Here is a 12,961-nt window from a genome sequence, read left to right on the forward strand (position 1 = left end):
TTATTAGCGTATTTAGAATGTGCTTTTACTGGTAAAAAAGTAAATAATCCTCTTTAGACCAAGCAATCCATTAGGCAGATGAAATAGAGTTCATATGTTTTTTGAACTCGGCATAAGAGGGAAGGCGTGGTCAGCATTTTGCCCTAACATTAGTTAGGTACCTATCAGCGATGGATGGACTCAGTGACACTCAACTGACTAGGATTCTTACAACGATAAAGACTAGATCATTATTAATCATGAAAATTACAATAATTTAAAAAAAAATGTTCAAAGACAACAAAAGACAGTTATGGGTAATAAAAGAACAATAAAGAACACCAAAGACTACCAACTTTAAAAGCCATAAGAGATCACAAAAAATAAAGATTACCAAAGTTCGCTGTAGACAATTTATCGTTAGCGGCATCAACATAAAACGACAATAAGATAACATAGATGAGTTCAGCAAAGGACCGGTAAAACATTTATTGGCCAATCCATAATTAATTTGCTTGTCGTAAATTTAAAAGAAACATGCAAATACAAGCGTTTAAAAGCTAACAAAACAAAATAAATACAAATAATGTAATGGCAGTTTAGCGCATTTTATATTTCTTGTACTTTTTATTTTCAGATAAACAAGAAGTTGTTGGTATGTTTCTTTCTATTTCATCATCTTGTCTTTAGTTAATAGTAATTTAGTTAATTACTGGTAACTTGTCAAGTAAATGTTAATATTAATAAGTGTTGTAATTATTTTCAGGCATGTTATCCTAAAATTATGCTTAAAAAATATAATATTTCTAGCAATACTTGCATCAGTGACTGTTGTGTTAATGCCAACTATTAGACAAGGCTACACTGTCTTCTTGCAGGTCCGTGCCGCACCGTAGCAGACATCTTCTACGTCCTTGACTCCTCTGGCAGTATCGGAGCAGAGAACTACACCAAACAGCTGCAGTTTGCTGCCGAGATAGCCCGGGCCTTCACACTAGGACCACAAGACGTGCAGTTTGGTGCGCTCATCTTTGGCACCGTGGTGCAGAAGTTGTTTGATTTGAATACCTACAATACACAGTCCACTCTAGCTCGGGTATGACGTATCTGGTTAAATCTCTCGCTGCAAATGTTAGGGAACATCTCTCACAACAAACTGTTTTCTCAAAAGCTGCTAATTTCTCTTACTTTTTTTTCTGATACTCTCCATTCTGGAAACACAGAATCATTTATTCAGCAACTTTTACATATATGTATTATGTAATCAGCACATTTCTGAAATCTTTTGTTCTTATTCAAATAAAACAATATTTAAGAAGCCATAGGAATACTGATTTCTACAGGCCACATAGATCACAACCCTTCTATCCATAGGCACTGAACTCGGCCCCCTACATGAGATCAGCGACACAGACTCATCTAGCCCTCAACTACATCACTGAGAATGACTTGTATGGACCACAATATGGCGGCCGCCCTGATGCCAAGAAACTCATCATCGTCATGACAGATGGGAAATCTGAAAATATGATCGAAAGTAAGTGCATATATATATATATATATATATATATATATATATATATATATATATATATATATATATATATATATATATATATATATAATGTATTTAAATGCAAATTAACAAACACACCATTGTCGTAACCCAAATCCAGCCTCCAGAGCCGCTGAACGACTAAGGAACAAAGGATTCATCATCATCACCATCGGTATTGGCGACGCCTACGATCAGGAGCTCAAGCTGATGGCTGGTGATCAGGACAACGTCTTCAGGGTCGCGACCTTTGACCTGTTGACCAAGCTCAAACAAAAAGTTTCGCAGCGAACTTGTGACGGTAAACGAAACAAAATTGTTAGACCTTTTTTTCTTGGAGCAACAGTATCTTTATTCTAATAAATAAATAAAATAAATAAATAAACATGATATTTATGTTACTATTATTTATCGGTTTATGGTGTTGTCTGTACATAATAAACTATTCTGAAACTATTTATTTAAAGAAATATTTGTTTTTTTTTCAGTACCAATCGGGACCACGGCAGGTAAACTAAATTAATTTATTCTTTTAAAAATTATACTTCGAAAAAAAAGTCTTAAACGGTTAATAAGTAAAAAATTTAGCCAAACGCCATTGTGTCTATTGGTTTTAAACACTATTGGTAATTTACATTATTTATAAGAGCAAATTAATTAAATTCATGTTACTGTGAAACACAATCACACATGCTAGCAAACTTCCAAACATATATTTGAATGTACTATTTCGATTGTGTTATTTAGTTGCATTATCACCAAATATATTTGTATGTACTATTTTAATTGTGTAATTAGTTGCATTATGACACACATATATATTTGTATGTACTATTTTGATTGTGTAATTAGTTCCATTATTTTACTCTTCTTCACAGCACCGAAACCAACTGAACGTAAGAACCTACTTTATAAATACAGGGACTGTTTGTTGCAAGCATAGACTTTCGCTAAAAATAAATACACCGATACATTAATTTCTAATGTTTTATCAATCAGCGTATATTCGTTTATACGTCAAAACCATTTATTGATCAGCTTTAAGGAGATACATTTTATACTATCATGTCAAAATATAAAATTCATAATGTTTTTTTTCAAACTTTTTCAGCCACGATGGAGCCTGGTATGATTTTAATTTTATTGAAGTTCGATTACAAGATTGGAAATTGATCTGTTTTATCTAATCAACACGTTAAAGTTGACCGCCGAAAAAAAAAACTATAATTTCCAACTGATTCGTTAGCCGAAATATACTATTAGTTGTTTATATGTTAAAATTTACAAAAAGGATGATAAGCATTTAGAAATAGTTTTGGGTAGATTAATACAAATTATTCTGCATCAAATATTTTCCGCAGGGTTAAACTATTAATTATTCACTGATTTCTTTATTAAATGCGTTTATTTCAAGCATTATATTAAAGATGAGAAGAGTAAATAAAATGTTGTTATAGATACATAATCTAAAGCGTAAATTATCTTTTTTTCAGCCACTGTACCAACGTTGAGCCGTAAGTAAAAAAAAAATCATAATTAAGTATAGCACACCAAAAGAAAAATATAATTAAAAGAAATAAATTGAAGAGTAAACACGATAAAGTAAGTTATAAACAATGTCTGAAGATAATATATACATCCGTCACCAACTTTCCCTTTCCAGCCACTGAACAGCTTTGCCGTACAACAGCTGACGTGATATTTTTGCTGGACGCCTCAGCCAGCGTGGGCAGAAGTAATTTCATCAGACAGCTGACCTTCGCATCCCTGATAGCCCGGGGGTTCGTGGTTGGCCCCACCGACGCCATGTTCGGCAGCATCGTGTTCAGTGATGTCGCCCAGAAGATGTTTGACCTCGATGATAATCCGGATCAGAAGTCGATCGTTGAGGTTTGTATATAGAGGCCAGCTGCTTCATACAGCATTTAGAGCCCTACAGCTGTATACAGCATTTAGAACCATACAGCTTTATACGGCATTAAAAAAAAATACAGCTGTATACAGCATTTAGAGCCCTACAGCCTCATACAGTACTTAAAACATGTGAAACCAACAAAACTGCATTTCGAGTTAAACTTTTCCAATTTTAAACTGCCTGGCTAGTTTGTTCCCAGCTGTTCTATGTACATTTAGCTGAATTTCGATTAGACTTTTAAAACCAAATTTCTGCATTTTGAAATAATATTTAGTAAAAACTACTTTTGTTATTTTATTTTAAAGTCATTTACGGCTTACACACAATCATATAAAATATATATTCAATATAGCTCTGTTTTTTTTTAATTATTTTAATTCTTGCTTGCACAAAGCTGACGTCTTTTAATTGCAGGCATTGATGTCCACTCCCTACGCCGGTAGAGGCACCAAGACCCACAAGGCCCTGCAGCTGATATCCTCCAACAACATGTTCATGTCAACATCCGGTGGGAGGGACGACGCCAAGAACATCGTCATCCTCATCACCGACAGCCCTTCAGATGACTCTGCCAGCAGTAGGTCAAGATTACGTCCCCTGTTTTCTAAGCGTTTTGCCATCTATATAATCCCTTACCTGCAACCAATCGGGTCATGTTTTCCATGTATTAGTTTGTTTCCACTATTTGGTCAAATACATACCCCCCCCCTCCAGGTTATGACCCGGCAGATCAATTACTCCTATACATACGATCACCACCATTATAAATACCACCCTCAAAAAATGGCATGACAAACTGAAAATGTTGTATTCTATCGAGGTAATGCCTGCCGTTAAGTTTGGGACCTATGATTAAATTTAGAACCTGCAATCAAAGCATAGACCGAATACTAAAAATTTGGACCTGTTATTAAATGTTCTACATGTTATTCTATTACATCTGGAACCACGGTATACTATTTCTGCGTATTGTTACGCGTAAACTAACCACATTATTGATTACGTGTGACAATAAACGTTCGATTTTATTTTACCTAATGCGTATGACTTGACTTGACTTAGTCCTCTTTGCTCCTTAAGGAACATATGTCCACCACCATTTCCTTTCATTTCGTCCGATCCCCGGCTATTAATTTTGTCATCTCCCAAGATATCCCTGTTGGCTTCAGTTCTTCAAGAAGACTCCGCCTCCAGGTCTGTCTTAAGGGCCCTCTCTTCCGCTTTCCCTGGGGGTTCAACTCAAGCGCCTGGCGTGCCACAATAATTTGTATATTTAATTGAATAAATAATGACATGATAATGTAAGAAATGTATGTTGGAACTGCTTACAACACACCCCTATGTAAAAGATATGAGTGTCCGATTACAGTGTTTACTAATAAAAGATGAACACATCTTACGTTTGTCCTACCCAGCTATTCGTGCGGCTAAAGAGTTAAAAGACCTTGGTGTGTCTATCATCACTGTTGGTATCGGCAAGTCCTCAGAATCTGAACTGCTATCTCTGTCCGACGATCCGAAAAATTATTTCGTGGTTAGCAACTACCAAGACCTACTCAATCTCAGGCAGAAGGTCACTCAGCGAGCGTGTGAAGGTAAGTGTGTTTGTGGATGTCGGTGTGGGTGCGTGTGGGTGTCGGCGTGTGTGCGTGTGGGGGGGGGGGGGGGGAGTAATGCAGCATGAAATACGTCAGGGCTTAGAACTGATGACACTAACACTTCAAATGCCAAGTTTACGAAAAACTAGAGGAAATCTGTGTCAACCACTTCTTTGACATCGGATCCGAAATTGGGACGTTCAGTTAATTATTAGCTTCGAATTACACATGAAAAAACATATTCTTAAGATACATTTGTAATCTACACGTATAATCTTTATAAATATAAGAAAGAATTTAAGAATGAAAATATTGTAATTATTTGTCTTATATAAAAACGTTTTGGTTTGAAATTCTAGTGTCGAAAGAATCGGTGGTGTTTCCCACAGAAACAGTGAAAGTACCATCTACAACAGCAACTCCAGCCACGGCATCTACTACTATTACAACACCTACAACAACAACTACAACAACATCTACAACAACACCTACAACAACAACTACAACAACATCTACAACAACACCTACAACAACTACGCCTACCACAACAACCACAAAAACTACACCTACTACAACATTTATGCCTACTACGACGACCACACCTACCACAACAACAACAAAACCCACACCAACTACAACCTTTTCTACTACGATGACCACGCCTACTCTATCAACCGTAACAACACCTACAACAACAGCAACGCTTACAAGTACCACACAAATTACAAGCACAATAACACCCACCATTACAACTACACCTACAGTGTCTACTACTACAGGTAAGTACATTTTACTTTCCATTATACACCTACAGAATTCAATACCTATCGTGTAATGACCCTAAAATGACACGGCCATGTAATGACTTCTAATTTCAATCGGATTAAGTACATATTTTTAAATACTAGTAATAAAACTTTGACAAACCACCTTGCTAAATAACAATATTATAAATTTTCATAATCATTCTAGTAACCCCCTCCCACTGAGGTTTTTGTTATTTACAAAATGGACAGGTCTCACATTTTTGACAAATTAGAATCTACCAAGTAGAGACTAATATCGTGTTTAGACTAATGTGTAAGCAATTTGTATCGGGGTATTTGTTAAAGCATTGGAAACTAAAAGCAGAATCCCGTAAAACATCAGATTACCTAAAATCAAAGTTGTGTTACATAATATTGCTCTATACTACACTTACCTTAATATAACAATATAACACAATGACGAATAACTGCTACCCTATGCTTATAGTATACTCTTTGTAAGATCCATATTTACTATGTGAATATCCGTGCTACAACGTAATTAGCAGTTAGTGCACCATACAAGCTAATCTCCAGGAATTGTTACACTTTTTAACCTCCAGCACTGACCACATGCCAGCCTGTGGTGGACATTGTCTTCCTGATGGTCCAGTCGGCCACCATTCAGGCAGACGAACACAAGGCCCAGATGCAGTTCCTCGCTGACCTCTCGGAGAAGTTCAAGGTTGGCCAGTACGACGCCAGGTACGCCTCGGTGATCTATGCCCAGGCACCGTACAAACAGTTTGACCTCAAGTCGTCCAAAAGTAATGCTCAAGTCACAAAGGTGGGTGCTCATTCTGTCTGTCCACAGAATGTGTAGATTTAAGACATTTTTCTCCGAGACGGAGTAGCGCTCTTGAAACTTCCGGGGGAGGAGGGAGGACGGTATAAATTCCCGAAGTGGGGGAAGGTGCGAGTACTGGTTAAAGAGTATATTTTCTATAAAATGTTTATATTTTTCTATATCCTCCGGGGGAAGGAGAGGTAGTGGACTTGCTCCGAGGGGAGTGGGATGGCGAAGAGATGCCTGAAAGAAGCTGTATACCGCAACAGCTTGATGCGTTAATCAGCATTACATAGTCGTATTATTCATTAACCAGGTGTTGCTCACATTACCCAGGTGTTGCTTACATTACCCAGGTGTTGCTTACATTCACCAGGTTTTACTTACATTCACCAGGTGTTGCTTACATTCACCTGGTGTTGCTTACATTCACCAGGTTTTACTTACATTCATCAGGTGTTGCTTACATTCACCAGGTGTTGCTTACATTCACCAGGTGTTGCTTACATTCACCAGGTGTTGCTTACATTCACCAGGTGTTGCTTACATTCACCAGGTGTTGCTTACATTCACCAGGTGTTGCTTACATTCCCCACTTTTTGCTAACCCTCCCCAGGTGTTGCTTACATTCACCAGGTGTTGCTTACATTACCCAGGTGTTGCTTACATTCACCAGGTTTTACTTACATTCACCAGGAGTGCGTTACATTCACCTGGTGTTGCTTACATTCACCAGGTTTTACTTACATTCATCAGGTGTTGCTTACATTCACCTGGTGTTGCTTACATTCACCTGGTGTTGCTTACATTCACCAGGTGTTGCTTACATTCACCAGGTGTTGCTTACATTTAACGTATTTTGCTTACATTCCACACCTTTTGCTAACCCTCCCCAGGTGTTGCTGAGAGCGCTGTACCGGCGAGGTTCCACGCTGACGTCCAAAGCCCTAGAGTACGTCTACTCGACCAACATGTTCGACTCGTCTGCTGGTGCCAGAGACATCGCCACCAAGGTGCTGGTCATCGTCACAGACAGCCCGTCCAAGGACCAGGCCGCCAGTGAGTCAACTGTCCCCATAGAATTCAATTCGCCAGTCGTAAACTATTTCTTGTAGCCAGTCTGGAACGGAATAATCTCTATGTCTATGTATCACTTACCGTAGAGAAACGTAGATTTGCATTTCAATATAGTTGATATGCAAAGGACATTGTTTTTAGCACTTTCACCAGTTGTCAAATAGGTTATTCATTGTTAACCTTGTGTTCTATTTGAGGAAGATACGCGTATGATAGGAATGATTATTACTGGACTTAGAAAGGCTTATATCGATTGATTGAGTTGAGCGAATGTTCGAGCAGGTTCTGCCGCGGCCCAACAGTTGAGGGCAAAGGGTGTGAACATCCTGGTGCTGGCCGTGGACGGGGTGTCGGACAAGGAGGTCAACGCCATAGCAGGCAACACCAGCAACGTCTTCAAGACGGAGAGCTACGAGCAGCTGCCTCAACTGATGGACAAATTTGTCAGCCGAATTTGTACAGGTAGCAATAAGAAATGGTTAAAATGATCAAATGTTCTGCCATACTTTTACTTCGCTACTTTCAAATGCAGATACATTGAATATCACTTGGTATCGTATTAAGATCATATGCATGCATCATGCGTTTTCCTTTATACTGTAGCATTTTTATTTTTATATTTTCAGTGTGGAAGGAAGATGACGGTAAGTCTCTATTATTACGGCACAAAAAGTCCAATACTATACCATATGCGCATCCACCACACGCATGCATGCATGCACGCACGCAAGCACGCACACACACTTATATCTCTTAAGAGTAAAATGCTTTTTATACACGTGAAAAAGTACATGTCAAAAAGTAGTCTAAAATTAAACTACAACGAGCACAGTGTTTTCCCCAAAACTTTACTTTGTCTGCTACAGAACTATCTAAATGTATCCATAAAGCTGCTTTTATGTTCTGGCAATGAATGTAAAATATGCCTATGTTTAGACCTACACCAATAACGGATAACGATTTTACATATAGTTACGGCTTACCTTATCTTCATTAGTTCTGTATACTATGCTAAATCCATTAAAAAGTTTTTGCATTATCAAGGTATGCATTCTAAGTATCCTAGCACTGCTACTATGATTCATTCTATTTTTTGTTTATCCTTATCTTTGATTCTTTGTTTAACACTTCTAATAACTAAACATCTGATTTTCTCATTTGTTTAGATAAAAAACAGACTGTGGGTACGTTCCTTTATTGTTGGTTCTTAATGACGCACTTAAAATAAAACGTAAAATATTTATTTGAACAATTATATAAACATACTATATTGTCAGGTAATTTTAATTAATAATTATTCTTAAAACATTTCTGAGGTTAATCCCTGTGGCTTAACTGTCTAGTTAGGGTCTCAGTAAGCTTAAGGTTTTTGTCTACGTGCCTAACATACATTTTCATTTTGTTGATATAGCTGATAACGGTACTTCGATACTAAGCTTAACTCTAATTAGAATCTTCTCTGTAACATTTAACATAACCCTAGCTATCATCAGTAAATTGTAAATGTGGGTACGGCTGCTAGATGACAATTGTTTAGGGTTCGTTAGGGTTCGCTAGGGGTCACTAGGGTTTGCTTAACAACGCGACTGGAAACCTTACAGACACCTGCAACACCGTAGCAGACATCTTCTACGTCCTGGACTCCTCCGGCAGCATCGGAGCAGAGAACTACACCAAACAGCTGCAGTTCGCTGCCGAGATCGCCAGGGCCTTCACACTGGGGCCACAAGACGTGCAGTTTGGTGCGCTCATCTTCGGGAAAGATGTGAAGAAGCTGTTTAATCTGAACAAGTTCACTTCTCACTCTGAACTAACTAGGGTGAGTGACAAACTATACCAACCGCTTATCTAATCTTTGTTTCTTTAAAAAAAAGAAATTCAACTCGAAAAAAACGTATTATGATCTTTCAACCGTTATTGGCTTAAAGGTATGGTTAGGAATAAGGTATGGTCAAATTTAGGTAAATAATAGCAACATTTCCGTTGCTAGTTGTAATACATTTCTACACAAACTAAATAATCAGCGATTAAGATCGACTATAGTTTGAAAACAGGGACCGAATTAGATATTAATTCGATAAATATTGACTGATTTAGATTTTAGTTTGATAAACATTGCCTGAGTTAGATATTAATTTGAAAACCTTGACTGATTAGATATTAAATTAAAAACATCGACTTAATTAGATACTAGTTTGATAATCACCGACTGAATTAGATATTAAATTGAAAACATCGACTGAATAAGAAACTAGTTTGATAATCACTGACTGCATTAGCTTTTGGTTCAACTGCCTAACTGCGTTAGACTAAATGAAGATATCTCTACCATAGGCCCTAGTGACGGCACCCTACATGAAGACCGCCACCAACACACAGTTAGCCCTCACTTACGTCATGGACAACGACCTGCTCGGTCCCTCGTACGGGGGGCGCCCGGGGGTCAAAAAGTTGATTATTGTCATGACAGATGGCAAATCTGACAACATGATCGAAAGTAAGTAACACCTTCAGTGTATAGACAAGTCAAACTGTGTTTTACTCAATACAGAGATGTTTCAGTAGATCCAGCGGTGCTATTACTAATATTGAAGATTTTAATATATTTAATGGTGCTATTTTTAATACTGAAATATTTCAATAGATTTAACAGTGTTATTTGTAATACTAAATATATAAATAAATTCATCGACATAATTTTGAAATATTTCAATAGATCAACGGTGGTATTTTTCGATGCTGAAATATTTAAATCACTTCAAAATTGTTATTTTTAATACTGAATATTTCAATATATCGAAAGGTTAGTTTTACTGCTGAAACATTTCAATAGATTTAACGGTGTTCTTTTTATTCTGAAATATTTCATATATTTAAAGTCCTTATTACCAATACTGAAATATTTCAACATTTACACACATACACAAGCCGACACACACTAAACCCCCTTCACACATCCTATAATTCCTACAAATATTTATAACTATGATAAACGGCTTGGTTTATTTCTCTCTAACTCCTGAACCACCTGTACTCCCTGTGTCCCCCAACAGCCGCCCGTGCCGCAGAACGACTGAGGAACAAAGGATTCAACATCATCACCATCGGCATTAGCGACGCCTACGATCAGGAGCTCAAGTTGATGGCTGGGGATTCAGACAACGTCTTCAAAGTTGAAACCTTTGACCTTTTGAATAAACTGAAGCAAAAAGTCTCACAGAGAACATGTGCCGGTAAAACAAATATGTTCTGGTTATAGAATAATAACAATACAATTCAATGATATAATGGCAAGAAATCCCAAAGCTTCACGGCCTGAAACCCTATTTTGATAAAATAAAACAATTCTGTTATTTGTAAAGCTATCTGTTCTGACAAGGTAGGTAATCCCTGCAACGTTCTAGAGCTGGATTCGACATAGCTACCTCCCTTTGTTATGTTGAAGCCAAACAACAATGTACGCCAGAAACTTCAGTCCAACTTGGTTTTGATAGCAAAAAGATAATTTTACAGTTATTAAAGAGTCTGTTCAAGTAGATAAAATAACATATATTAAATAGTCCGCTGAAATACATACATTTATGGGTGTTAAGTAGTCCGTTCAAATAGATAAAATTACAGATATCTGAAATACAATTGTTACAATCATTATCACAAAACTCGTATGCATAATTTTGAATACGTTTCGAATTAAAGCCATTATCATTAGTATCTATGTGGTTTATTTTTAATTACGTTCTTAGAATGTGTATTGTATAATTCATGCCTTTTTTGTTGATGTTACAACCGGAATTTTTTTTTATTTTTAAAATTCTTTTTTTCAGTTACAGTTGGACCGACGATAGGTAAAAACATTTGATGTTAAGAAAAATGTAAATGTTTCATGTGTCAAGTCATTGTGATGTTAAGAAAAATGTAAATGTTTCATGTGTCAAGTCATTGTGTTGTTAAGGAAAATGTGAATTTCTCATTGGTAGATATGTGTGAATGTGTTGTGTGTAGTTAAATGATAATCAGTGCCGACGCTTTTTTTGACGATTTTTACCTCCGTCACATGTCGTCACAAAAAGCCAGCCCCCCCCCCCCCCCCCCCTAAAATGACGTCACACCTCAGCCTACAACCCCCCTCAATATTGCAGTTGAATTATTTTTAAAACATCGATATATTTCTAAAATCTTGTCTGAACTCTGTCAAAATAGAGTATTTTAATCAATTCCTATTACAATTTATTAAAACGGTTTTTTACAACGCGAAATAACGTCTAAAATTCGTTTTCTAACATTGCCTTTTTATAATGCAAAAGTGTGGCGTCGCACAATCTGAACCCCCCCCCACTCCCCCTCATCACACACCGTCACAAAATTACGGACCCCCCCCCCTCCCCCCTACGAGTGTTACGTCATTTATGGACGACCCCTTAGGCAAAACTAACTAAAACGCCCCCTTTCACACAAATTAATTACTAAAACATATGTATAAGAAAACAATTAATTAAAAGTGACATATTAATTTATTATCAATTGCATACACGTTATAAGTAGACATCAACATAAAATGTTTCTTGCCTCCTTCGTCTCAAAAGTTTGTACTAATTCCTTCAATTCCAGTTTGCAAGCGTAATCAAATTTTATTGAAATTGTCGCTAAGTGCACGAGTCTACTTTGTAATTTACGACATAGCCCCCCTCCCTCCTTAGAAAATTTTAAGTGCTTCCCCCCCCCCCCCCCATCCCGGGAGAAAAAAGTCTGGGGAAAAACCACTGAATGAAAAAAAGTTCTTTTAGGGTGGGGCTCCCGGCAGTCCTCCCAAGGTGAGTTCCAAAACGGAACTTATCTGTTTTAAGCTTGACAGTCTTTAGTTCTAATTATAGATGCCTATATTGTGTGATTATGTAACAAATTATTTTTGTTTTTGAAAAATAAAAGGTTATTAATAATATAGATTCAAGCCTAAAATCGTTTAGGAGAGGGTGAAAAAAAATGAAAAGAAATTAATTAGATGTTTAATTTACAATTAAGATTGTATGTCTACTACAATAAAGTATTGCAATCTATAACGGCTACTGATGTATTTGTTTTTCAACTTGATATTAATAATGCTAAAAAAAACACCTATTAAACTAATTTGTTTAGAATTTAAGATTTATTTTATTTTTTCAATATCAAATAATAACTTAAAGTTGTAGCCTATTTATATGTAAGCGGTCAACCTAAGGTGCAGGAATTTGAAATGAATGTAAAGTT

At 36.8% G+C, this 12,961-nt stretch overlaps 1 protein-coding gene across 1 annotated transcript in view; it reads left to right on the top strand.

The window, feature by feature from the left end:
• The first annotated feature begins 857 nt into the window (after window positions 1-857).
• Window positions 858-12,961, top strand: part of LOC131949185 (collagen alpha-1(XII) chain) — a 32,717-nt gene continuing 20,613 nt past the window's right edge. The window contains exons 1-20 of the mRNA XM_059310974.1: window positions 858-1,075; window positions 1,354-1,516; window positions 1,656-1,835; window positions 2,023-2,043; window positions 2,413-2,430; window positions 2,646-2,660; window positions 3,198-3,424; window positions 3,864-4,026; window positions 4,865-5,044; window positions 5,407-5,826; window positions 6,417-6,640; window positions 7,537-7,699; window positions 8,000-8,179; window positions 8,344-8,361; window positions 8,884-8,901; window positions 9,319-9,536; window positions 10,052-10,214; window positions 10,771-10,950; window positions 11,542-11,574; window positions 12,502-12,528. Coding sequence (XP_059166957.1) covers window positions 1,375-1,516; window positions 1,656-1,835; window positions 2,023-2,043; window positions 2,413-2,430; window positions 2,646-2,660; window positions 3,198-3,424; window positions 3,864-4,026; window positions 4,865-5,044; window positions 5,407-5,826; window positions 6,417-6,640; window positions 7,537-7,699; window positions 8,000-8,179; window positions 8,344-8,361; window positions 8,884-8,901; window positions 9,319-9,536; window positions 10,052-10,214; window positions 10,771-10,950; window positions 11,542-11,574; window positions 12,502-12,528 — 2,590 coding nt within the window. The 5' untranslated portion in view covers window positions 858-1,075; window positions 1,354-1,374. The remainder of the gene's footprint in view (window positions 1,076-1,353; window positions 1,517-1,655; window positions 1,836-2,022; window positions 2,044-2,412; window positions 2,431-2,645; window positions 2,661-3,197; window positions 3,425-3,863; window positions 4,027-4,864; window positions 5,045-5,406; window positions 5,827-6,416; window positions 6,641-7,536; window positions 7,700-7,999; window positions 8,180-8,343; window positions 8,362-8,883; window positions 8,902-9,318; window positions 9,537-10,051; window positions 10,215-10,770; window positions 10,951-11,541; window positions 11,575-12,501; window positions 12,529-12,961) is intronic.

The sequence above is a fragment of the Physella acuta genome, unplaced genomic scaffold (genome assembly GCF_028476545.2).
Source record: "Physella acuta isolate Inbredline_101_S28 unplaced genomic scaffold, ASM2847654v3 ptg000677l, whole genome shotgun sequence".
Classification (NCBI taxonomy): domain Eukaryota; kingdom Metazoa; phylum Mollusca; class Gastropoda; family Physidae; genus Physella; species Physella acuta.